Genomic DNA, 27,334 nt, shown 5'->3' with positions numbered 1-27,334 from the left:
TTTCAAAGCCATGGTAAAAGCTATATCCATCCACGTACCAAGTACAGTGACTAGTACACTAAATAGTGACCCCATGGCAAACATATTGTCAGCAACAGTACTTGGTATTCATGCTGAATACATCCGAGATGCACTGAATACGTGAGCTGTCCATCACTAGATGAGTGGAAGTACTACCTCCCCCTTGAGTATCTAGCAGTACTTTGGACCTCCTGCTCAGCTGAACTTGAAAGAGCCCAATCTAAAGTCGGCTCTAGCTGAAAACCCTCTAGGTAAAGCCACAAGATTACAAGATACAAGATGAGTCTAGGCCATCATGCATAAAAAGATATAAAGTCACAGCAAAGGAATAGAGAAGATTGTCGTATGCCAAGGAACTAAATCATCTCTAACCAAGATATAAACATGCTATAGAAGGTCAAGCTACCACTTGAGAAGTCCCTTAAGCTTTGCAACATAACGTTGAATGCCGAAGGCAAAATAAAAAATGAATGCATTGCAAGTGACCTGAATATGCCAAAAATCCCAAAATCTGAAAAAGTGGAACAAGGTCTTCATATGAGATTGTGGTAGGCCATGATATTTAGCTTTACCAGAAACCCAATCTAAAGGATATATCCTTGTCTCCACCACAACATGCCAAATGTCCAAGAGAAGAGCCCAAATCTTTCGAGCAAAAGGGTAGAAGATGAATTTGTGACAATAAGACTCAACCATAGTGGTACAGAAGAAACAATTACCATTAGAAATACATATGCGGTGAAGGGCCGACGCAAGACCCACCAACATTCACCAAATGAAAACCTTGCATTTGAAAGGCATCTTATTGATCTACCCCTCCATTATCTTCAAATTCCACCGGGCTTTAGATTTGCGCAATCCCCAAAGAGTATTGGCTTTGGTGGTCAACCATGCGCTCTCTCTGATCATGAAATGATAAATCGGGTTAACCAAAGAGGACTGAAGGGTCAAACACCTACAAGATCCCAATCTTACCAAGGACAATCAGAATCCAAGTCTGCAAAGGGTTGCTAGCCTTGCAAGAGATTGAAGACTCTACCTCAAAGATCACCGTAGCCACAAGGTACCCGAAAGACTCATCCGGTGGTGTGAAAGGACATAATAGTGCCTCAGGGCAAGAGAGTGGCATCAGCCACAATCCAAGATAAGCCATGCAGTTAAACTTAGGTCTCTCCTTGGATTTGCCTTCCCAAGAAAAAATAGGAGACACCACTAGAATTTCCATCAACAATGAATTAACCGCCTATCTGTCCTTTGCCGAATGCCAACAAGCCTTGGAAAGGATCATTTTCCATAACAGTACCAAATGGTTAAGAAGAACTGAGGCAAACATAGAAAAGTGACCCTCAACATTAAGCACAAAGCACATGCCACCACAAATCCTAAATCTTTGTATTGCCATACCAAAGGCCCGGATTCTCAAGGAAAGTGTGGGCAATAAGTGCCCAAGGTTGTTGACTAATACACAACGCTTGAAATAGTGACCAACCGAGGGCTGTCATATGGATCCCCGCATCCAAAACAGCTCTACCTCCCATGGATTTTGGGTTGCAAACATGACTCCATGATATCCAAGATATACCTACCTGCACAAAATCTCTCTCTCTCTCTCTCTCTCTCTCTCTCTCTCTCTCTCTCTCTCTCATAAAGGGAGTGAACCTCAAGGTAATGTAACTCACCCATACGAAATACTTTTCTTGATAAGCCATAAAATGTGTGTGCACACACGTGCGTGTGCAAGCGTGACAAATACATAACTCTCTAAGATTATTTCCCATCTCTTGTTTTTTCATAAAATATTTCCCATCTCTCTCTCTCTTTTTTTTTTCGTAAATCTCTCTCTCTCTCTCTCTCTCTCTCTCTCTCTCTCTCTCTCTCTCTCATATAAAGAGGGAGGACCCTCTTAAGGTAATCCCACCCATATGGAGCACTTTTCTTGTACAATTTCTGTGTGTGTGCGAAACAAAAACATAACTCTCTCATATTAATTCCCATTCATCACACACACACACACAAAGAGAATTCTCTTAAGGTAATGTAGCTCCCATCCATATGGAACACTTTTCTTATGCGTCATAATGTGTATGCAAACACACGAGAGAGAGAGAGAGAGAGAGAGAGAAAGAGAGAGAGAGAGAAGAGGGCGGAGGGGGCAGCAAAGCTAGGACCGGGAGCTGCAATGGGCTCCTCATAGTACAGAGGGTCTTGTTGAGCTAAAAATGCATTAGGTTTACTAAAACAGCTCCAAAACATGCTTAATTAATGAAGAAACCTTGTTTATTTAAAAGAATGTGTTCCTAGAGTGTCTGTGTCCCATAAGCACAAACCCACTTGGGAGGGCCCAAACTTTCTATAGATAAGTATGCTGCCCTCCATTCAGCCCTTAATCTCGTTTTTGCAAGTTTCAAGTGTTTTCAGCTTGCTGCCCACACCCCTTTCGCGGAGGACATTGCAGTCTAAGCTGTCCCTTGCTGTCATCTACGGTCTAGCGCCTGTTTCTAGCCTTCCACCGGCAGTTTGCAACTGTTTACAGCAAAGCGATTGTTGCTAATCACTCTCCATTCAGAAAATAATCTCGTTTTTGCAGATTTCGGGTATTTCAGCTTGCTACCCACACCCCGGATGCAAAGGACATCACGGTCCAAGCTGGCTATTGCTGTCTATAACAATCCGATGCCTGTTTCCAACCTACCACACACTAATCGGAGCTGATTTCAGCATACTGACTGTTGCTGCTGGTTTTTCCTGCGTTTTTAGTCTCTCTCTGTTGCAACCTACATTTTTAGTATTTCTCTCTCCTACACTGCCATCTGCATCAAATCCAGCCTTCCTTGGCTGCATTTGCTACTGTTCAACATCCAGAGGCTGCCTTGTTGCAATTCGGGATCCGTTCAAAGTACAACACACTCTCTAGTTCATTACCCTTGCCCTGATCCTAGAGATACCGGAGTTCGAGGTTTAGTATTCATTCAATGCATAGTGTATTTACTGCATGAGCATTGTATATTCAATAATCATATCATTTCATTTATTCATTATCCCTGAGTTACCCCTAACACTAACTGTGTTCTTTTATCAGTTTGTACTTTGTCGTACGATTGTTATTTGTGTTTCTGTGTTAGGGTATTTCTTTACATAGTATCAGAGCTTGGTACTCTCGGAGAAACCTAGGCCTTTGATCTGAAAGCTCTTTGAAGAAGCAAGAACAACAGTAGGTTCAAATGACTTCAAACACAACGACACCAATTCAACCTCTAGAACCAACTATGCCGAGAGCCAAGAGAGAGTGGGTAGATCAGCTTGCTCCATAAAGTTCCGACATGGTGGAAGACACGTCTGACCACACAGAAGAAAAACCATACAAGTTGTCCACTAAAGAATATCATGTGATTATGGCTTATAGACAAAAGAAGATTAAGGAGCTCGATCGAAGGATTGTCCTTCAAGAGAAGCTACTCAACGAAGGTATACATGAATTTCTCTCTTTAGATGTTGTGCATAAATTTGATGATATTGTAGGGCCGTTGAGACCTCCATCAGGGATGGGCCTCTTTGTTGGAGAAAGAGATCCGAAGTATATTCCATTATTTCATCCTCTTCTGTCCACTCCAATGCAAGGTACTTTAGATTCGTCTTTTATTCCTTCTTCTTTTACTTCTGCTGCTTTGCAATATACTGGTAGAAATCATAAGGAAGAAAGAGTACAGTCTGTTGACTATGGAAAGGTTTTCTTGAGGACCAATTCTTATATGTTAGCACACATCGTGGGGATTATAAGAAAAAGCTAGGCACTTCTTCTTCTACCCTTCCTTCTTTTTCAGTTTACTTCTCAAACTCAAATTGAATTTGGTGTTCTTATTCCTTCATTACATGGTGCATCTTCGTCATCATCTTTTCATTTTCATTCATTAAATGGAAAAAAGAAACAAAATGCATCTTCACCTTTCACACCACAGATTCAAAACCCACCCATCCCATCACATTCTTCCATTGCTTCTACACTTCCATTTACACCATTTACATTCCCTTTTCAAACACATTATGTTGTACCGCACATTACACTAGGGGGTTATGGAAACATAGGCACCACATTTAGGACCTCATCCTTTCCTCAACTGGGTGGTGTTCCACCTTCTCACACACTTTGGGGATCATTGCAGCCTAGGTATCCCCCCCACTCTCTCCCACGTGTGGATCAGTTGGTACCTGGTGGACTTTCCGGTCATTCTATTGTGCCCCAGCTAAACTTTGGACAGGGCTTCCGTGTCCTAGTGCCTCCACCTCCATTGGCACCTTATGGAAACATCTATGTTGTAGTGCCTCCGCCTCAATCGGTACTCATTGGACATTCACATCCCATTTCTGCCTACCCACCTCTTCCCCCTTCTTCCTATCAGCCAACTCCACTACCACCCTCTTACCCTCCCCATCCATCTTACCCCACTTTCCCGACGCCTCATGGTTCTACCTCATCTTCAACCAAGCATGCATTCAATGACAAGACTCATTTCAACGGGTCAAACTTTACCACTTGGTCCAATCTGATAAGACATGTCCTTGACTCACAAAGCCTATGGGATCTTGTGCAGGGATTAGAACCCCATCCCGATCCCGCACTTGTTCCATATGAGGCCTCCGCTCATGGAAGGCTAGGAATGCCTCCGCTATTGTCGAGTTGATGCAGGGCTTATTGATTGAGTTTTATTCTCAACTTTAGCATTTTGACCTAGCGTTAGAGTAATGGGCACACTTGACTAACCGCTATGTGGCTTGGAATAGGACCCGTCGTATCAATCTTCACCATGAGCTTCAAAATTTCAAAATCTCTAACTAGGATGACTTGAAAGTCAAGTTGGCTGAGTATTAGCGTCTTCTTGCCGAGTTCTCCACTACGAGGACTCCAAAAGTCCTCTGCCGATCAAGTCACACTATTACTAAACAAATTCCCCATGAAATTCTTCAATTTTGTGGAAAGTATAGTTTCCAAGCCCACCATGTCTACTTTCTATGAATTTGAATATCAATTGTTGTGTTATGCACGGTTATTCAATCAATCTCATATGAATACTACCTTACAGGGGGCTCTTATTGCTCATTCTCAGAAGGGGCAACAAGGGAAGGGTAAACAAAATCAGACTTTCACTCAAAAAAAAAATCAGTCCGAGGATTCATAAGGAAATCCCAATCACAACTCAAACCCGAGTGGCAAAATGTACCTAAAAAGAATAGGTATTGTCAACATTGTCAAAAGGTTGGCCATTTTGACGACGAGTGTTGATCAAAGGCAAGAGGCACCGCACCAAAACCTAAGTCTCAGACTCCCACCCCTCAATCGGGCAACCCCCAACAGAGGAGATAGGGTGATGGCAAGGAGCAGTTTAAAGGTCAAACTCATACTATCACCGCTCAGCCATCTCGGTCGACAACATTCTCAACTCCAAAGGGCTTGTTTGATTGGTCTGCACAGGCCCACATCATCTCCGTAGAGACATCAGATACGTGTCTCGTTTATATCTATGAGTTGCCTCCCAACGAGGTTACCGCACAGGCCCACTCGTCACAACCGAGCACTTCAGCTCCTGTTTGGATTGTGGACACTGGAGCTACCCATCACATGACTCCTATGGAGGACATCTTCCATACCCGAGCCCCTGCAGCCGGGCGGGTCCACGTAGGAAACAACTCCTCTGTCAAGATTCACGCTCAAGGTTGCGTCAGTTTTGCCACTGACAAGAGTTCGGATCTGGCTTCGCTAGGAGCTATCAAACTCGTAGCATATTCTCAATTGACTGCAAACCAATTGTAGAACTAGGGCAAGGATAAAATTCTTGGATGGTGCATGAGAGAATACAAAGTAATTGCTGTTTGAAAATAGAGTCACAATAGCACTGCTGATAAGAATTTTGCAGTAGAACATACACCTTGCGAGTCCAACAAGTGGTGGCCAACTCTATCCTTAAAAGTTGTGATTTCTACCAGCACTTCAATGTGCCACACAAGTTTGACAAAATGTCATTGATTCCAACTCCTCTCAAACCATCCATTCAAGAAACAATGCTTAGACTTTGTGGGATCTATCAGTTTGGCAGCTAAGCATACTTGGGACTAGTATTGAAAAGTTTTGGATTCTTGCAATGAGTTTTGGATTCTTGCAATGAATCCATTTGTGTATTTATGATTTTTAAGGTCTCAAAGATTCTCTTTGTTGGCATAAAATGCATCTTCTTTATACAATGTCTTTCATCATAGCATATTTAACAAGAAATTTGAAACTTAAGCAAAATTGTTAGATAGAGTGATTTAGCAAGACCGAGGATGTGGCATCCATTCAATAGCCCTTGAGATATACAATCCCCAAGCTCAACCACTTCAATGGACCTATGACTAGATGGTCATTTGGAAAACCTCAACTTGTGGGTCCCTAGCAAGCTTATATCCCCCAATGAAGTATCAATAAACTTTTCCTAAACAACCTTGACAATTCAACACTATGCAGGAGAACTGAGGAAGACACTCTCAATATATACAACAAGACTCACACCAAGCATAAACCATAAAGGACACATTGACCTCCCAAATACAGATAGATGGGGAAGGGGAGTGCATGAAGTGATTGCTTGATCGCCTACTTGCACAGATAGCCCCATGGTACATATCCTTCTGAGTGGAATATCATATTTAGCTCTTCTTTTGGCACAATATGTAAACTTTGACTAAAGCTCGTACCCCTTGTAGTCACTCAAATTAACCATGATATGTCTCTTTCAATAAATGCACAAATGTATGTTGATGAATAAATACTAGTATTTGCATAACTTGCACATACATTATACATGCATATAAACTCCATGCATGTGCAAATCATATATCTACCACATCATCCAATGGAAACTATTGTTTCTGAAGTTCAAACTATACACAAAGTCAAATAATGGGGTTCCAATAATCCGAACATTTGTTCAATAAAGGTGTAACCACATGAAGACATTGGAAAAAAGTGGACTTTGGAAATGGGATTTACCATCTTGGACCCTCTACAATTTTAGCATGGTATCAAGGCCAAAGTTGGACCCTCTACAACTATAGCATGGTATCAAGGCCAAAATGGAGTCATCTATAACGTTAGCATCATATCAAGGCCAAACTTGTGAAACTAGGGTGCTAGGACCTCAACGTCAGTGTATCTTGAGGGGTTCTTTTAGCATGCATCCACTCATGAATTGATGAGGAAAAGTATGTTTATTGTTTCCTCATTTGATGAGGAAGATTTCTAAAAAGAGAAAAGTATGTCATCAGCAGCAAGGGTTTTTATAAGAATGGTTTGATCATATACCAGAACTTCTGGTAAAAATTACACACGCAAAATCGGAAATATGTGACCTACTACAACATGGGGTATATGTGACCTGCCACAACATGGGGAAAAAATATTGCTTCCAAGAGTAAAACCGGTAGGTAGCTTGGAATAAAATTTTTACTTGCTCAATTGTAAAGCACATCGAAGTGTGTTAAAAAAGGATGTTGTATTTCATGCTTGTCTACACAATCATGTTGAAAACTAAAGAAAGTTGGAGTTAATAATCATAAATTCAATCAGATGAATATGAGGACTTGGCAATGGAAAATCTCAGATCAGCTGATAAGCATGAAAGTTCAAAAGAGTTCAATATCAGAGCATCATTCCACACACTCAGGCACATCCTATAACCAAGCACAAAGTGTACTTGCCTGGAAATGCTGGGAGCAAAACCGCCCTCATCACCAACATTGCAAGCATCTATCCCATATTTCTCCTTTATAACTGCCTGTCAAAACAGCACACATTAATATACAAAATTTAACCCATTCCAGACTCCAAAAGAGACCCAAGTTCCAATGATTTCAGATCTAGAGCTGACACAGTCACAAACACATTTTTTAAATTAGAGAGGATAATGTCAGTTCCTTCATGTAGGTTACAAGCAAAAAATGAAACAAAATTGATAAGAATTTGTAACAAGCCCACTTCATGCTCCTCAAATCAATCATATCATGTGTTCGAATCTTCCGTGAGTTCAATTGGTTCAAACCCGTTCGGTAATTGATCCTCAGTTTTGAATCATACATAAGGTATCCTTTTAAATTTAGGCAAAGCAATCAGCTGTAATACATAGATCTATGACCCCTATGACCCTCAACAAAAATAGGCAGTAGTAGAGCCATCACTGCAGCAAATGATCATGCACTGGATAATATACAAGGACCCACACTTTAACTATCAAAAGAAGTATCCTTTATTATTATTTCAGAGAAAAGAAAATGTTACTAATGACACCTTGTGGAAATTCCCCCTAAGGTAAAAGACTTATTATTTCAGAGAAAAGAAAATGTTACTAATGACACCTCATGGAAATTCCCCCTAAGGTAAAAGACTAAGTACAAAGAAGGCCTTGTAGAAAGCAATTGAGTAAATCCAAAATACAATGTTGTGTGAGTAACCAATCTAGTGGGCTATAATGCTAGACCATATGAGGGGCTAGGTGAAAGAAAGTGCCAAAATCCCATGTCTACCTAGAAGCATCTCTCCTCCTCATCCTCTCAGGACCACCCTACAGCCTCTCCCATCTCCTATGGAGAGTATGGATAATTTCCATCCAAATCCTAGAAAGAGTCTCTGCAGAAGAAACATCGTGGAGGTCTATAGCATGGCTACACCTCAATATCCAAATGTATCAAACAATGATACTAGCAATGTCCCTAAGTCCACTATGCCTACAAGTAATCTGGAGGGTTGATCTAGCACGAATGTTCGCCAACAATGAGAAAAGAGCAGATCCCTTAAACATCCTCATATCCACATGTCAGGCCTCTATTTGTGCCACAAGCTACTGCCCCCCAAGTCACAAATATAGTCCCAAATATGCCATAAAAGACCATCCAAAGGCTCTCCACATCTCTTAAGCTCTGGGACAATCCCATAGATAAATAGTGAAACTTTTGTGAGCTACTAGCCATATTGTGCAGCTTCCTCCAAAACTCTAACAAGAAGGGATCTAAGATACTCTATATGTGCCAATGAGGAACAGCTACTAGAACTGCTCTAATCCTACTCATTTGAATCCTCCTCCCTAGCCTGGTGATGTAGCTAAAAGAGCTACATCTCATGGTGGATTGGGTCTCACCAAACCCACTGTCCTAGATCCCACCGTAAACTCTAAAGAAGTCTCCTCTAATAAGCCAAAGGTCTCCATTCATCAATCAAGCAACTAAGACCTAGGTTCAAGTCAACATACCATATCTCATAATGTGTCACTATTCTGATCCTTTGTCTAGAGCGACCAATGAACTCTACCTAATCCAAGTCCTCTCTTTGAAGGCGGTTGTCATCCTCCACCACGAAAGTGAAGATCATGTCTTTACTGGTCGCAATCACCCCAAGAAAAATGTCCCCTCTAAAGAAGAGAAGTGGTTGTATCTATCCTCCACTCCTCATTGACACCCTCAAATACTATCTCTTGCCACCTCTAAGACCTTATAGTCTTTGCCCCTAGATCTCCTACAGTAGCTCTTGAAAATCAAACCAATCACCCATTGAGAAAGCATCCCCCCCCCAAACGAAGATAAGTCTTCTATCCAAGAGTGTGGCCTAATTAGAGGCTGCATCTTCTTCTCTTCAACTATGGTCAGTGGTAATTGTTGAAGGACATATGAAACAAATCTTCGTGTTTGATGATAGCATCTGCAAATCTAACTTCAAAGCTCATCCCAAATCTCTGATCTTGGGATGCCATGGTCCTCTTAGTGTAGGTGTAACAGATAATAGCTTCCCTAGCAAAAGTTTCTTTCAAGAAGCCTCACCTAGAAGACAGCCTTCAATAATGAGCTTAACCAATAAGACTCTCCTCTAGCTATGAGGGTCTATGATCCCCAAGCCTCCTCTAGATCTAGGAGGAATAATAGAATCCCAAGCCACCTTTGCCCTAGCCAAAATCTTATCTACTCCTGACCAAATAAAGTTAGTGATGAGGTGTTTCACCTAGCCAATGCCTGACCTAGAGGATGTCCAATGGAATGTTGATGTATACTCAAGAGAAGAGGTGTCAACTACTCCCCTAAAGTAATGTCTATCTTCACATGACATAAGATATCTCATCATGATCCCACATGGAAGCCACATGATGTCCTCATTCTCCAATCTAATTGTCTAGTGTGATGTAACCAAAAGTCATACCACTTGTTTAGTAAATCACTTGATCCATGGCTGCAACAAAGGCCCTAAGGTTGCTCTCATCCCCATCTAAATAAGTACTCTTGTCATCTACAAACTCCACATTAAGGAGATTCTTGAACTTAATGGTGGGTAGCCTAATGACTCAAGATATGAGTAGATTTGTCTGCCAAAAAAGAACTCATTGCTTCTACAAATGGAAACAAGAAGGGAGTTAATGGACATCCCTATCTCATTGATCTCCGAATGCTAGATCTCTTCCCTCTAGCCCCACTAATAAGGAAATGGCTATGGCTGACAAATAGAGGGTTTGCAACTACTCTAACACACTACTTTAAAAATCTTATCCTGTATATGGTGCCCTCCAAGAACTCCCCATCTATACATTTATATGCCTTCTCAAAATTGAGAAGAGGTATGATGAGGTGCTAGGGCAAGAGCGGTCAACTCCCACAAGTGAAGATGTTGTCCAAGTTCTATCTGGAGTGAATGATGTCTCTAGCATCAAGGGGGGCAATCTAAGACCGGTCCCCTTTGCAAAGATCTTGTAAGCAATTCCAAGCTAGTGATTAGTCTCCACTTGTATTTTCCAATCTATCCTAAATATCCTTGGGAATGAGAGGGATCAATCCCTCATATAGTTCTTGTGCCCTTATGTTCTTCCTTTCTTCATCTCTTTCACCGTTCAGTAGTAATGAAGGTTTAATGTGTGATGCACCTTTTATAGCTTAACAGCATATGCTGCATCTTCTGTCAACTTCATCCAGGTCATCCTTTGACCTTATGTTTTCTCTCTTCCAATCATCAGTCATCAACATTAAATTCTAAGGCTGGTGGTACATCTTATTTTCTTTTCCTTTGTGCTTAAGAGAGGGATCACAAGCTGCTTGTCATGATTCGCACTACACTCCCTTCACTTTGTTCCTCTATCATGCACATTGAACCTTTTTTGCTTAAACTATTGAAACTTTGATTTTTGGCCGCATACCAGCAGTGCCCTAGGTACTCTCAAATACCCTTTTCTTCAGTTCTATCTTTATTCTTCATTCCATCATTCCATGGCTCTTGAAACCAGCAGCCTTCCTTCTCAAATAGGCTGATGATTAACCTGATTAATCAGCAATTACAGCAAGCAATAAATTTACAAAATCTGAAATAAATACTTTCCACTTAGATTGGAGAGAGCCGAAACCCAATTGGACCCAAAATTGGCACCCCTTGTGGTGTTTCTTTAACTTGTATTCCACCAAATCTGTAGAACGCAGAGATTCTATCTAATCTCTCTACAAATTTTGGAGCTATGAGCTGTCAAAAGTGACCATCAAGACTTAATTTGCCCCTTGCTTTCAAATTCAATTGGGCATAAATTGGACCGAGAACACTTGCATGCAGGTCCACCAAATTGTAGACGAGCAATCTCTTTAAGATCTGCTGTAAATTCCTGAAATTACAGTAGCTTTGCCTCCAACCAGCAGTTCCCTATATCAGAATGGCCTCAGTTGTCTCGGCCCTCATTCCTTGGCCTATTTATAGGTGGCTTCTCTCCAATCCCCTTCATTCATTGCAATCTGCATCTATTGGAGAGAGGGAGACTAGAGGCACTCAGGTGGTTGCCATAGCCCGTGTGGTCTATATGCATCTTTTCATGCTCTGGTATATGGATTTCATGGCCCATTTCTTCATCAGCAACCAATCCACCAGAATCGCCATTAGCTCCACCAAAGATAATTCCCACCTCTATGAGTGAAAGGTGGAGAATTCTATGAGAAGAGAGTGATTGGAAAGGTCACATTGTTTGAAATCATTATCCCATTGTCGAACTAAAAACACACCATTATAGAAGTTTCCAAGATCATAAGCATAATCGATACGATGAATGAACATCCTGATAACTGACTACCTCCACCCTCATTGAGTTGCAGTCCAAACACTCATCATCACATATGTTAGCCTGAATATTAACCACTTGGCTCCATAATTCGCAGGCTAAGAACAGATGAAATAGCTGCTTCACTCATACCAAGTACACGCACAGTTGTCTCATTTGATCAAATTGTTCTGTTTGAAATTACTTTAGTGGACAAAATGGAGTTCTCAAACTGAGGGAGTACATGAATATATCTACCAACTAAACATGCTTGTCAAGCTGATAAAAAACTTCACTCAAGTTATTCTCATAATTACTTGCTAATTTCTTCGGCTCTCATACAGGCCCAAACTGAAACCCCAGATAATTAATCCAACAAACGAGATTTTAAGAATTTTAGAGAAAAACTGGTTCAAAATGCTTCTATAAAGGGCAGGCCGCTCTTTCCTCCAGCATTATCACTGTTATCATCATTTCCCTCAGCATAGTCATTGCCCATTTCTCTCCCTCTGCCTGCAGCCATCATCGTTATCCTTGGAGCCTGTGTTTTCATCCTCTGTCTCATGAAAGCCCCAGGAGATCAAGCAAATGCTCCTGCTGCAAAGTGTCTGTCTCTGCTGTTCACCCTGCCTCTAATGCTCCAAACCTGGAAGACTGGAGGCTCGGCAACTACTCCAGAGATACCCCTGCAACTGCATTTTCTGTTATCCATCCTCATGCTGTTGTACCACATAGGCAACCCGTTTACTGCCATCAGCTGTGCCAAATGCCATCAACTGCTGCATTTTTCAGTCACACTGCTGCTGTCACCTGTTGACAGGCCCAGGGGCAACCACGACTGCGGTCTCCTGCATTTTGCTGCCCAGGATCATCATCCACTATCTTCATCAAGACATAGCCTACACTCTCTCCGAGGAGCCTGAGACAGGTATGCTTTGGCTGTTCCATCCTACCTCCAGCTGATCGGCATTATCATCATCATTTGCATCAATTTTTAGGCTGACTGCTCGACCTCAGGATCCCTCAGAATTACAACACCCTCCTTCAGCATCCCTAAACCTGCTCCATCAAGAGATAGTGACTGCTGGACAGCCCTGTGCTCATTAAGCATCCCCTTGTACCATATCTCACATACTCAGTTCGTTCATTCAGCTCTTCATTTTGATTCCCCTCTGAGTTCATTTTCTTGTTATGTGGTTGTTTGTACACTGTGTTTTCTCTACAAACCTGACTACCTAGCGTATCTTCATAATGCCTTCTCCACATATTGTTCTTATTACAAATGCTGCTTATGATCAGCACATTCAGTAAACCACATTGGGGATGAATAAGCCCAACCAAGGAATTGGACAAGAAACATGACCCACTGAAATCTCACAATAAGACATCGTTACATCTCCAAAAAAACGTTTGAAAAATCAACTATACCATCTATGATCATAAATATAGTACTACTTCCAAATAGCTTGTAATTCAGCAGTTCTATCCAACCAGCTTAGCTTTTGACTTTTATAAAATGGCTTTCAGTAAGTTTTCAATGGTTGAGATGAGATGAAATACATCACAATGTTTAATATGTACGTGCAATCACGATGCCATCAAAATAATTAAGTTTATCATGTTGATGATAAGGGGCCGTCCTACACTTCCACAGTCTAAACCATAGGTGCTTAAGAGGTAAAACAGTGTCATTAAAGGCTACACAAGTTAGACACTACAAATGGATTTCAGTGCCAATTGATCCAATCAGGAATTTGTGGCTACATGATCAGATCAAGTAAGTACAATGTTGTACTCCACATGTGACACCTTGATTGTTCGTAGCAATTTATTTTGTATCAGATTCACAATTCAATTCATGATTTCATTGTATGAACCCCTGAAAAATCAGACATCATCAACTGTATCATCCCCATAAAAGAGGTTTCCCTTTATTTTAGTCCATCATTATTTTAGAATATAAAAGAGAGAATAAGTACATAAATATGTTAGAATCTAAAGGAGAAAATAACAGCAAGATTCACAATGATTAAAATTTATTTTTATTTAAGAATATCAAGTGAAAACTTGTGCATTCCAAATCAATAGCATAGTGACACACCCTATCAAGTTACAATGAGAAAAGGCACTGCAGGCATACCTTTAGATGGTGGTAAGTTTCAGCCCCATAACGCAATGCTTCAGAGAAACTATCTGCTCCAATTGGAAGGATCATAAATTCCTGAGAAAGAGATGCCAAACATCAGTCTCCACTCACTGAAGGGCAAAAACTCAGTCCCAAAAAGGTTCTGAAAGCCTTCATGCATCATATTCAGAAGGAAAAGCAGGCTGAAAAATGCAAATGCTAAAACTTGCATAGGTCATTCCCAAGTTTCAGAGTACATACAAAGTATATTATTAGGCAGTTTCAAATTGCTTACTCCTCCATCAAATAAGACATGCTAGCCCAACACGATTCAAACAGATGCAAACAGCAAAAATTGGAACTTCTCAAACTTGGGCAGTTTCAAACCCAACCCCCTCCCCCCAAAACAAGAAAAAACACAAAAAAAGAAAAATCAATAAACATGCATTGCTTCCCAAAACTGAATTGGAATACCAGCTTCACGTTTGCTAGCATGAAGTCCGTACCTGCTCTGACCAAGAAAAGGGTCACTACGTACACAATGTAAAATCTGCATGGGAGGGGATAGACCTATGTTTGCCCAGTTATGTGTATGACACAGAACATGAGCTGCACAATTGGCTGGAGACACCACCTGGACTTCGGTCACAGCTACTGTGATCACAAAAACTAATTGTTCGTGATTATTTTGTTTATGCGAGCAATATCATTTCGCTGGGTGAGTGAATATATGCAAGTCAATCCAGCAGTTGAATTGACAACAAGGACCACCTGAGTCATTCCACTTCATGGCAATCCTGTGTCCCCAACAAATGTGAAATTGCTGTATCAAGCCCCAGCAAGGTGATGATAGCACAATTCAACTCGGTGATAGTTATGTCTTTACTCAAGGATATGTGAAGCAAACCAACAGCAGAATTAGTAAAATGTATTTACTCAAGGGTATGTGAAGCAAACCAACTGCAGAATTAGTAAAATGACTAATTGTTTGAAGCAACACGTGAATGGCAAGCCCTAGGAGTATTATTCTATTTGGACCACCTTATACAGGCCCAAATTTGAAATGCAAAGGCAAAGGTGATTAAATGATATGCAATCTTAGTCCTGGAAAGGTAGCATGTTCGAGCTCATTTCCAGAAGCCATGCAACAACTGTTTGAAAGCATGAAGCAATGCATGGAGCCCCATTATGCGTAGTAAATAAGAATGAGCAGGTAGAATTTGGGACAACTCCCATAGAGACCAATAGCCTGAAAGATGGCCGAGTATAACCTTGTGTACATTTACACAATTGGAGGAAATATCATGAGGGGCAAAAGGCTTCCTAGAAACAGAGACAATATAGAGGGGCAAGGCACTCGTACACCTAGCATATCATGAAATCAATATGCAAGTAGAATAGACCCACACATACTCCCCCCTCTGCTCCTTCCCCAACTTACCTCCTTAGCACCCCTACTGCCTCCCTCAGAAACTATACTACATCTTTCTTGTAATGTCCCCATTATTTAGTTTATTTTAATAAACAATGTGCGTATACATTCCAAAAATTGATTTATGTTGAAAACAAAATGGTAAAGATTGCAGATTTTTAAAACTAGCTCCAACTATGAAGATAATTGATGAGGTATTATATGCCAATTCATAGAAGGAAGGCAAGCTTATTAAAACTATGTTTGTAGTGTAGAACAACAAAAAGAACTAGCCTACTGAATAGTCACTTGGCAGTTAAATGCACTTGGGTGACAACATTGCTGAGATGGGTGACCTCCTAGGAAGCTTTTCCTATAAGCTAGTGGGAGCTTCTCGCGAGAAGTTAACACCGCCAACGAAACCTTCGTAGCCCATTGCCAAGTATACCAAGGCCAAGATGCCAAGGTCTGCCTTGGTTACCACCTTAGTCGTAAGCCTTGGAGTAACACGTGTCCGACGACGCGACGTGCGGTGCTTGCCGTATCTTTATCTCCACGCTCCATTCCAAAAACGGAGCCCCTCTCTGACATCATCGATGATGTCATCAAAAACACTAAAAGCAAGTGTTCTCTCTTTTACCCCCCCCCCCCCCCCATCATCGAAAACGTTAAAAAGCAAGCGTTCTTTCTTTACCCCCCTCGATTACTATATAAATAGGGGTAAAGTGTCACGTCAAAACAACAATCTATGCAAAAATCTCTCTGTTGTTGACGTGACAAAGCTATGTTGCAATCAGCCGAGCCTCTCTCTCCACACCTACGCAAGAGCGTTGCTCAAATCCATTAAGCTTCTTCCATGGCTCCCAAAAGACGTCAAGATGCTAGGCGAGCTCATGCTAGCTCAGAGAGCTCCCCAACACGAGCAAGTAGTCGTTGCTGAGGAAACTCAACACGAAGCTAAAGGGCAAGCGGAAGTTACCCCCGAATCCATTCAACCCAAAGAACTGGCTATTCCACAACAACCGAGGACCAAGGTTGCGATCATACCCCATAATCACGATGGATGGCCAAACAGAGATAATCACGTTTAGTACATAAGAAAATGATTGCTTTTAAGCTATTAACTCTACAATTTTCTAAGTTTTATATTGCTAGAAAAGCCCATAGAATAAGTTTGTTACATAGATTACGATTAGTTAGAATGTACTTAATCTTGCAAAAACATATTAGTATTTTTTTAGGAAAGAACGTAAGAATTGATAAGAGAGAGAGAGATTCTATACATCGCATACATTGACAAGTGTGTTAAAAATGTTTTATGGTTATGACTACTTTTGGATTTGTGAATGATGAATTATGTCTCTTATGATTCCGTGCTTGCACAGCCGGACGACTTGTGAATTGTGGTGGTTCGGGACATTAGGGTCCCCAATCCAATGCTCCCTAACACTCTGTGGAGTATGTAAAAACTCACCTACGGGTAAGGGTCCTATGCTCCCGAGGGAGATAGGTGTTTTTGGTTTTAGATCACTCAAGCACTTGAGAGAGCAAAGGGCCGAGTGATAAGTGCCCCTACTATGTAGTAGGACGGCTCCTGAGGCTCAGGGAAGCTTAGAGGGGCTCTGAGCCAATAAATTCCCTCTTAACCGCGAACAGAGTGCGATCACATATAGCCCAATCCCAAGGAATTGGAAGGTCCTATCCTAGACTGGACAGTGCCTTTCTGCGGAAAGATGGATTTTGTACCACTCTGCAGAGTGATGGTTCTGCTTGTTATTATGAAATAAAGTATTTGATTTCCAAATTGTTTATTATGTGCTAAAGATTGAGTTTAACGAACCCAGTTTAACAGAGTAATAAAAGGAAGCTGTTTTTTATATATCCAAACAGTGTGGTAGTATGCTTTGCTAATAGAAAACTAAAGCAAACCCAATCGAGGAAAGTGAGAGACTTCGATCCTGACGATCGAACGCCTATAGCTGGATGGACCCGATAAGTCGAGTAACTTTCCAACACTAGATAAAGCTAATTAAATCGTAACCCTCCTAATATCGGTAGGATTAGTTACCATGTTTAACACCATTTTAAAGGGCCAGAGCTAAGATTTTACCTTATGGGTAGGGAAATCAAGTTACACTCTCCCTCGTCTCTCACTCTCTTAAAACCAAGTGCGGTGTTAATCTCACTCCTACCTTGGATTGATTACAAAGTGGTCTTTCTTAGATGAGTGTTAGATTGTTGTTAGGGGTGACTTGTCCACGTTTCCCCTGTGAAGTAGAACTGAGATTCCCATATTCAACTAAGTCCTAGCTTTCCCATAGGGGGGAGACTGGATGGTGATGTGCATGGATATGAATTTCGGTCAACTACTAAGAGGACTCCTCCGGGTCTGTTGGAGGAGGCACCTCACATTTCTTCCTTTCTTGTCATATGTTCAATTAACAATGGAATTGTGCCCAATTGTCGATATGTGCATAGTGTACCCAAGACCATTGGAAAGCAAAAATCGACAAGCAGCTTGAAAATTAGAGTACAATTGAACAAAAAACTAACAAGTGTCGATTATGAGATAGGAGGGTAAAACAAAACATGAGCAACATATAGCATAATCAATGTATATAATGCTACAGAGAGTTCTAGAGTGAGTCATTATCCAGGTCTGCATAGAGCAATCATTCTCCTCTTTTTGTGAGCATCCCCTATTCTATCAATAAAATAAGTTTCAGTATATAGGAAGCATTGTCACCTGCATAACTAGCTTATTTCCAGCATGACTTCCACCATTTATGATGTTGAAGGCAGGCACAGGTAAAACAAGCCTTGCATTCCCTGCAAGATCTGCCAGGTGTTGATAGAGAGGAACCTACAGAAACATAATCATTAGAGCCTTGCATTCCTATTCATTTTAAAACACAAAAACTTAAAAACTTACATCTGAAAAGTAATTCTGGACCAAACAATACATACTCATATTCTTATGAAACATTGTGCCAAACAAATAGATGGGCAAAGAATCATAAAGGTAAGTATGTGGGCTGTTCCAGACTTCAAAAAGCAATGGTTATAGAAAAAGAAAACAAATCATAAAAAGGTTCTTCCAAACTCAACATCGGGTTCATGCTAGAGATGTAAACCAAACTTGAGCCATGTTACACTATAATAACCTCTGGTATGTACATATGGCTTGTAGAATTTTTACTGCAGTTGAGCCTTACTCCATTATAATGTCCTCTGTTACATAGAGATTGCTAGTAGAATATATACTACAACCAATAGACCTTGACACACTCAACAATGAATCCTGGAAACTTCTGAGAGACCAGTTTTCTAAAAAAATCTTATTTGCTGAAAACAAACATTTCTAAGGAGTACAATCATACAAGTTGATTACAAACATTGCTAGACAGAAGGTTGACAGAAGGTTGTTTGCTTAATTCACCAAGCTAAGGATAAATGCGGTTAGCAAACAAATCAGTGTGATGCATGTGATAGAACCACAGCCAAGATACTTTGAATGCATTGGTTGTCTACCCAAGGCATGGCTGTAATAGCAGCCCAAGAATCATTACAACCATCCAAACAAGCTGAGAACAGAAGCAAGAGACCCCCACTCAACCAGTCTTCTTCAGAAAATAACATTAAAGCAAAACGATTGTTTTACTACACCATGTTCTATTCTACACATGTGCTGGATTTTACGCATCATGGTATGCTAGATATGCTTAACATATGAAACCATCATACCTGGAAGGACCAGCACCATATACCACATTTTCAGTCTCCCCATTGTAATGATTTGGGTGGGTTTGGATTAAGCTGAAGCACACAGTCACCCCAAAAGGCATTCTTGAAGAGGTGGAAAAGAAAATGAAGAGATTGTAGAGGAGAAGAAGAAATTTTGGACACCTCTTGCTAAATCATGATTAGCACCCTACATTACTCTATCTATACAAAAGTATCACATCAATAAAATAAATTAGTGCTGCTGCTTAAGACTGTTTTAGCACTTACCTCTTTCTACTTGGAAGATTCGTGCATAATAAGTTCTAAATCATTCCATTTTTCCTTTCATTGCAATGCATTAACAATATGTTGTCATTTGTAGGCAGCTCCAACTAGGCCATCAAGCATTTGTACTTAGTTATTTACTTCCGAGAAATATAATTAGCCACACCTTTTCTCACCAAAGCAAAAAAAACAATGCATGGTTCAGTTCAATCAATCCACCAAGGTGGGCTACAAGTCACCTAGACCTTAAAGATGACCCTAGGAGTTATTTTGATGATCCAAAGGACTCATCAGCTGCCTGCAAAGAATCTAGCATGAGAGCTGACAAACAAAGCTCTCAATGCACAGGACTGCAATTGACTCAACCGCAAGCCCTTGACCCATTCAGTAAGCAGTATGACAGGGCCTCTGCTCCCAAGCTTTAAGAACTTGTGTCCAATAACCAGCCGTGTCAAGAAATGGTAGGGTTTGCCGAGAGGAACATAGAGTGAACGGCGAACATGTAACATAAATCTTAGAAAGAATGAAGTAATGAGTTAAAAACACTGAATCATGCTGAATACTAATAGACTGAAGTGAGCCTTAGGGTGGCTGTGCCTCTAGGACTGGTACTGAGGCAAGCAAAGTCATGTTAATGATGCTGATCAGAGCTCGAAGATGACTGCACTATCCTGTTTCATCAGGTAGCAGCACATGTGAAGGAATGCTCTATGAAGGTAGCGAAAGGCAGTCCTTCAAGCAGGGGAAATGTCAAAGAAGACACTAGATGATGAAGTACAGCAGTACAAGGAATTCCCAAGAGCTGTCGTTGATGAAGAGAAGCTGCTCTGATGAAGATGGCAGGAATGTAGACTGACAAGATGACATCAGCTCTCTAGGCAGTGGCTAGAGGTTGTGTAGCTGCTGGAATATGGTGGGTCAAGGACTGCATATGGAAATGTATGGCCCAACTCCTTATTATATGCAGCAACCAATGCATATTATGCAAAACCCAATGTAGCCATGTATGGCTAATAATATGCATAATCCCATGCATGGTAGCACTGGTATGATGCTTAGGGCACAAAGTGGCATGTATGGTAATACATCTACACCCCTTGCTTTTGGGCTCAAGGAATGAGTGTTGGTCATGCAATGCCTCATATGGTATTGTTCATGATGTAAATACAGAAAATACACCCTTTTTGCAACAACTAGTGTATGACAATTTGACTCCCAAAGGGGCAGCAAAGGACTATGATAAGGGGGGGAAAGCGGTGAAGTTTGAGGCCTTCAATAGGGCACAAGATAGGTTGAAAGCTTTGACTTTTATTCAACAATTTGATGTGACCTATTCGGAAGGCAACTTCATCAAATCCTCAAAGATTCAAAAGGCAACCACCTTCTTGAAGAGGAATGCATTTCAATGGTAGTCAACACTCTTGATGCAAGGTAGGGCACCAAGAGCACCATCAACGTGAATACAATTCAAACAAATGTTTACTTCAAATTGGTTGACTAGTACATTTGAGGTGTACATTATGATAGCTTGGAAAGGTTTAATGCAATGCGATGCAAGAATTCAAAACAATATAATATTAAGTCTTAGAAATGGACATGCCTTGCTACCAGTGAATTCTTATCATCTAGTTCCTCTTCATGAGCAAGTCGAAAAGTATATATGTGGGTTATCTAAACGAATCAAGGATTTTTTCATTAAATCCACCATACCTAGTATGTCTCAACTCATAGAAACAACTAATATAGCTGATGCTTTGCTGCATGGGAAAGATTTGGGTTTTCAAGACATGGATAGAAGACTAAGTAAGAAGTTTTAAAGTGCTTAGAAAAGGAGCAGATCAAAAAATCGGGAGAAAAAGAGGCCAAAACAACAAGGGCTGAAAAATAGTTGCACAATGAAGGGAATTAAGGGTTGCAAATAAATGCTTTGTTTGTGGATAGGAGGATCACATGGCTAAGGATTCTCCCAATAGGCAGCAAGCTAGAAAATCAGAAAATTGAGAAGATCCCAAGGAAAATAAGCCCAAAACGTCCATTGATTTGGTGCCCAATGTTGTTTGTGATCAATCCAATGATGAAGCTACTAAATTATGCAAAGCATGGGGCAAAATCAAAGATCAACATGTATTTAGGACATGAGCCAACTTTATCTCCACAGATATAGTAGCCCGTCTAGTCTAGGCACCGAAGAGGATGAGATGGAACCCATGGGAGAAGTTGATATAGTATACAAGGGCCATGCAAAGCTTGTCACACCACTCATAAGGATATATGGACAGCAAAGTGTTTTTCATTGCATCACTTGAGGGTTGTGATGTCTTGCTCGATATGCCTTGGTGCCATAGTGTGCATGTAGTGATTGATTCACATGCTAAATTGATCACTATTTAACATAAGGGCAAGGCCTATACTTTGGATTTAAGATTGAAAGGTGAATCTATCCCTCTTGTATCGGTTGCTCCCATTTCTAAAGTAATGAAAAATCACCTTTCAACGTACTTGGTTATCACCAATGATAACGTTGATAATGAAAATATTGGAAATATGTCTAAGTTAGAAAAGAATCGCATGTCATTTTTTATGAATACCAATTGCCTTTCTCAATCACCTTCGAGGCAGCTGCCGCCTGAAAGATTGAAAGATCATGGTATAGATCTTATACCTAGAAATAGGCCTCCTAATAAGCCACCCCATAGGGTAAGTGCAACCAAGAAAGAGAAGATAACGAGTCATGTGAATGAGCTGTTAGAAAAAGGACCGATTCAACCCATCTCATCTCCCTTTTGTTATCCGATGCTTTTGGTTCAGAAAAATGATGGATCATAGTGTATGTGCATTGACTATTGTGCTTTAAATAAAATCATTATAAAAAAACCGATTTCCAATCCCTTGGATCCATGATGTTATGGATAGATTGCAAGGAGAAGTCATATTCAACCGTATTGATGGAAAAATGGATATCATCAAATTTATATTAGACCAAATGATGTTTCTAAGAAAACTTTCAAGACATCTTTTGAATTGTATGAGTTCCTTGTCATGCCTTTTGGACTTATAAATGCTCCTACCACATTTAATCACACAATGGATTGCATCTTCAAGTCACATAGGGCACTTGTGGACACTTTCTTTGATGACACAATTGTCTATTTAAAGAATGAGGTAGAGTATAGCCAGCATTTAAACATTGTGTTCAATGAGTTATTTAAGTACAAGCTAGTTATGAATGACAATAAGAGTGAGTTTTAATTACATGAGATCCACTTTTTGGGACACATTGTGTCGACTTATGACAGTTATATGGATCCTGCAAAGGTTGAATTAATATGCTCATGGCCACCTTTGAAAAATGTGCACAATATCCACAATTTTTTGGGTCTATGTCCCTATTATAGAAAGTATGTGCGCAACTTTCCTAAAATTGCATCTCCACACGCTTTATAGAAAAAGGGTGTGCCTTTAAAGTGGACAACAGTGGAAATTTCAACATTTGCGAAGTTAAAATATGAGATGACTTTAGATCCTATGCTTGTGTAGCCTAATCTAAGAAAGTCATTTGTTGTTCACTGTGAAGCATGTGGGAACAGCGTAGAGTTGCTTTAATGCAAGATAACCGAGTTGTGACATATGAGAGTCGTGTTCTCCATGGTGCAAAGAGGAATTTACAGGTTTACAACTGTAATTCATGCACTTTTGACATGGAAACACTCTCTCTTAGGAGCTGATTTCACAATACACACAAACCATCAAATATTGCACTACTTTTTTACTTAGACTGAGTTGTTAGAGAAGCACATGAGATAGACCAACTTCTCGTCTATTTTTCACTTTTAGATCATGCAGATAGATAGGAAAAAGAATGTGGTGGCTAATGCATTGTCACAAAAGCCTCAGATTTCGGCTCTCACAGTGGTATATCGTACTGAATTGGATGCTATGAAAGATAAACATGCTACTCATTCAAATTTTGCGAATGTATATGATCAACTTTGCAATGGCCAAATTCACGAGCGGTTTGTGCTCAAAGATGGTTTCCTGATGATGCATGGGCGAATGTGTGTCACAAAGCAATGAGGCTTAAAGTATCATTGAGAGTCATACTCCTCCTTATGCACAGCATAGATATATTGATGCTACGATTAAGGTAGCAAAGCATTTGAGACTGATTGGTACATGAAAAACATAGATGTAGCCTATGGAAAGGTTAAGTATGCTCTTCAAAGTCTTAAGAGAAGCAAAAGAAGGCCATTGATTGCCATAGACGTGCTTTGCAATTTGCAAAGGACGATTATGTGTTGATGCGTTTAGAAAAGGCAAGGCTAAAAAAGATGACAGATAGAGAGAGGTTGTATTCAAAGTTGAGTATGAGATAGTATGGGCCTTTCCAAGTGTTAGAAAGGAATAGCAATTTTACTCATAGGCTGAAATTGCCTCCACACTAGCGATACACAATGCCCTTCATGTGAGCTTGTTGAGGGCTTTTCATGGTGATGTGCCTAAGGATGTATCTATTGAAATTCAATCAAAGGTTGAGGAGTTACATGAGATATTGATACCCGAGCAAATCTTGACATATAAAGAGAGAAAGATCAAAGGTAAAGTTTCCAAAAGGTATTTGGTGAAGATTCACAATTATTCACCAATGGATGCTAAGTGGATGGAAGAGGATGACTTGGTCGATCATCCTCAATTGTTACAACTTTACCTCAAGGCTTTTCAATTAGAATCAGTTAGAGCCAACTTTGAATTCGGGCTCAGTCAAGTTCAACAAAGCAAGATTCCAAAGCATTCCCTAGTGCTGAACGGGGAGATAGCATTTCCACTCCTCCAATGATAAATAGCTCTCATGTATAGGGAATCTTGAAAGCATTCAGTATACATACGAGGTACTAAATTGACAATATATCTGCCATGAGGTTACTATTCGATTGTACTAGTCACTATAGTTTGGTATGCAAATTGGTATGGTTTTCATTGCAGCTCTAAAACTATACATTTGAATCAATTTGCATCCATGTATGATAATCAGATATTTCAATGGATGATCATCGATTGTCAGTGGTATTTAGCTAGTTTTATGGACAACAATGTATTTTATGAATGCCATTGACAGTTCAGCCATGGTTTCTGCTCAGTTTCATCTTTGCTATGGTTGTCTGACCAAAACAATTGTGATATGCTAATGAGAAATGCATTCTATGGGTTTTGGGCAGCAATTTTGGATTCTTTATGAGTTCTATATTATGATTTTGCTAGCTGGAAAATTTTCAGCAAATGTCTGGCACTAGCATGGTTAAGCAACAATGGCCAATGTTATTTTGATTATGATGCCTTTTGGAAAGTTTCAGTGCAATATGTTTTGCTTTGGCACATTGCAATGCAATCAAGGACGATTGCAAGGATTTCAAGGGGAAGGTCTATCACGAGGACGTGAAATTTTGATGCTTAACTCAGCATTTGACTGAAGAGTTAATCGAATGTGCAAATGTGACCTGCACATGTGAGATACAGGTTAGTTATTTCACAACATGGGACCTTGGACCCCGAGATATCAATTGATGCCAAAGGCAAAAGTTTAACCAGTTATATTGGACAGGTATTAGTGTTTACACAGTGTCAGATTTGAGATATCACTTGATGCCAAAGGAAAAAGTTGTAACAAGTTATATTGGACAAGTATTAGGTGTTACACGGTGTCAAATTTTGGCCTAGACCATTTAATTGGCCCCAAGTGTTAGTGGTGACATTAGAGAATTGGCATTAATTATTTAGCAGCATCCAATTTGAGGGTAGATCCTATTGTTGTGCTAAATAACTATAGCCATGTAAAGAAATAATCATCCACAAATAACAAACACAATCATAAGACAAAGTACAAGACTGATAAAGAACCCAATTAGGGTTAGGATAACTTAGAGACAATGAACACTAAAAAGATAATGAATGAATAATGAATGCTGAATATATACGACGTTCAATTCAGCAAACACACTATATAAAGGTGAAATATAAACCCCGGAACACCCATGTCTCAAGGACTAAGGTAAAGAGTATGAGTTGGAGAGTGTGTCGTACTCTGATGGATCTTGAAATGCAACAAACAACCTCTTAAATGTCTGGCAACAACAAACACAACAGTAGAGAGCTAGATCAATAACAAACAGATAGGAAATAGTAGAGTTCTATAAAGAGAAGTTGAACAGTAGCTCGAACTAATATCCTTTGCGAAAGGGTTATGAACAGCACATACAAGTACTAACAATCTGTAAAACCAGATTGAGGTTGAGTGGTGGTCACGTTATCTATATATAGATGGATGGGTCCTCCCAAATTAGGGTTTGGCTTATGGGACACAAACACTCTCTAGGATCGCGTTTCTTTTTAATAAATTTTAGTAATTTTAAGTTTTTAAGGATATTATTAAGAGCTAATCAAGTTTATGCATTTTTAGTTCAACACCCCCTCTCATGCCCAAAACTAGAGCCAATAAGTGATAGTTAAGATAACTCAAGCCCAATTTTTCTTTTAACCCAAGGGATCCCATCCCAAAGCAGCCAAGCCAAGGCATTGGGCAAAGGGTGCTCATCCACTGCCTAGTGACTTATCAAGTCTAACCAAGGGAGACCAAGTGATCACTCCAAAGAAGCCAAGGCTTCGGACAAAGGGTGCTTGTCACATACCTAGTGGCCTACCAAGATCTGCAAAGGCGAACAGAACCACATTGAATTTCTTTTCTTTTTTTTCCAAGTGATTTGAATGATAGTTTTTGCCCTATCGAGTAATCTGTGCTTCTAGGGAAAAACAAAAGGAATGATTAGACCCAACACATCACAAAATGGATAAGCTATCCCCACCACCTCTAGGTCTCGATAAAGGAAGCGATTGGGGGGTATGTGAAAAAGCAAGAAGGGGGACTACCCTAGAAGACTACCACGGGAGCTCTGATGAATATGGTGGATCTAGAGTCGACCACTCTCTAATTAAAAAGGAATAAATACACATAAATGCGTGTTTACAAGAATAGAATGCCAATGCATGGGATAATGCAAAGAGCTATACAAAACATCATGCTCATGCAAAATGCTATGGGACGATGCCACTTGGACAATGCCCTCACAAGGGAATCGTTCACTTGGCCAAGTGTCCATTTACAATCATGGTCATTCTCATGATGTGGATGATGATAGAACAATACCAAAAATAATAAAGTCAATGACGCAATCTACAATCAAAATCCTATCACCACCAAGAGAATAAGGCCGCCCCCTCTTAAAGTGAAGAAAAAGACAGAGTAAAGTCCCTCTCCCCATTAATCTAAACTAGAAGGAAAGCAAGCAACCACACCGATCCATGGTAGAAGATACTATAAAATCGGTCTATTAATCAACTTGGTCATGATATCTGCAAATTTATCTGATAATGGCACAAAGTTTGGTGGATAGTGCCTAGCTCAACTTGCTCTTTGGTGAAGTGATAACACATGCCAACATGCCTCATCCATTGAGACTAATGATGGGTTTACCAACTAATGCGATAACACTTTGGCTGTCGCAAAAGAAACCGGTCGGTGTCGCATATGGAAAATGAAGTACTGCAAGCTACCTTCTCAAGTACCTAGCCTCTATGGTGCCATCGAAGAGTGCCCAATACTCTACCTCAACGGTGGAAGTAGCCACTATCTCCTACTAACGGCTT

The 27,334-nt window shown here is 40.3% G+C and overlaps 1 protein-coding gene across 1 annotated transcript in view; it reads right to left on the bottom strand.

Annotated features, from left to right (window-relative positions):
• Positions 1-27,334, bottom strand: part of ENOC (cytosolic enolase) — an 85,638-nt gene that overhangs the window by 23,182 nt on the left and 35,122 nt on the right. The window contains exons 5-7 of the mRNA XM_087699507.1: positions 18,378-18,494; positions 14,236-14,316; positions 7,750-7,826 (exon numbers count right to left, since the gene is read on the bottom strand). Coding sequence (XP_087555633.1) covers positions 7,750-7,826; positions 14,236-14,316; positions 18,378-18,494 — 275 coding nt within the window. The remainder of the gene's footprint in view (positions 1-7,749; positions 7,827-14,235; positions 14,317-18,377; positions 18,495-27,334) is intronic.

Source organism: Lygodium microphyllum, chromosome 19 (assembly GCF_053477565.2).
Source record: "Lygodium microphyllum isolate KBCC chromosome 19, Lygodium_microphyllum_v1.1.10, whole genome shotgun sequence".
In the NCBI taxonomy this organism is placed as follows: Eukaryota; Viridiplantae; Streptophyta; class Polypodiopsida; order Schizaeales; family Lygodiaceae; genus Lygodium; species Lygodium microphyllum.
This window is presented reverse-complemented; position numbering and strand designations above follow the sequence as displayed.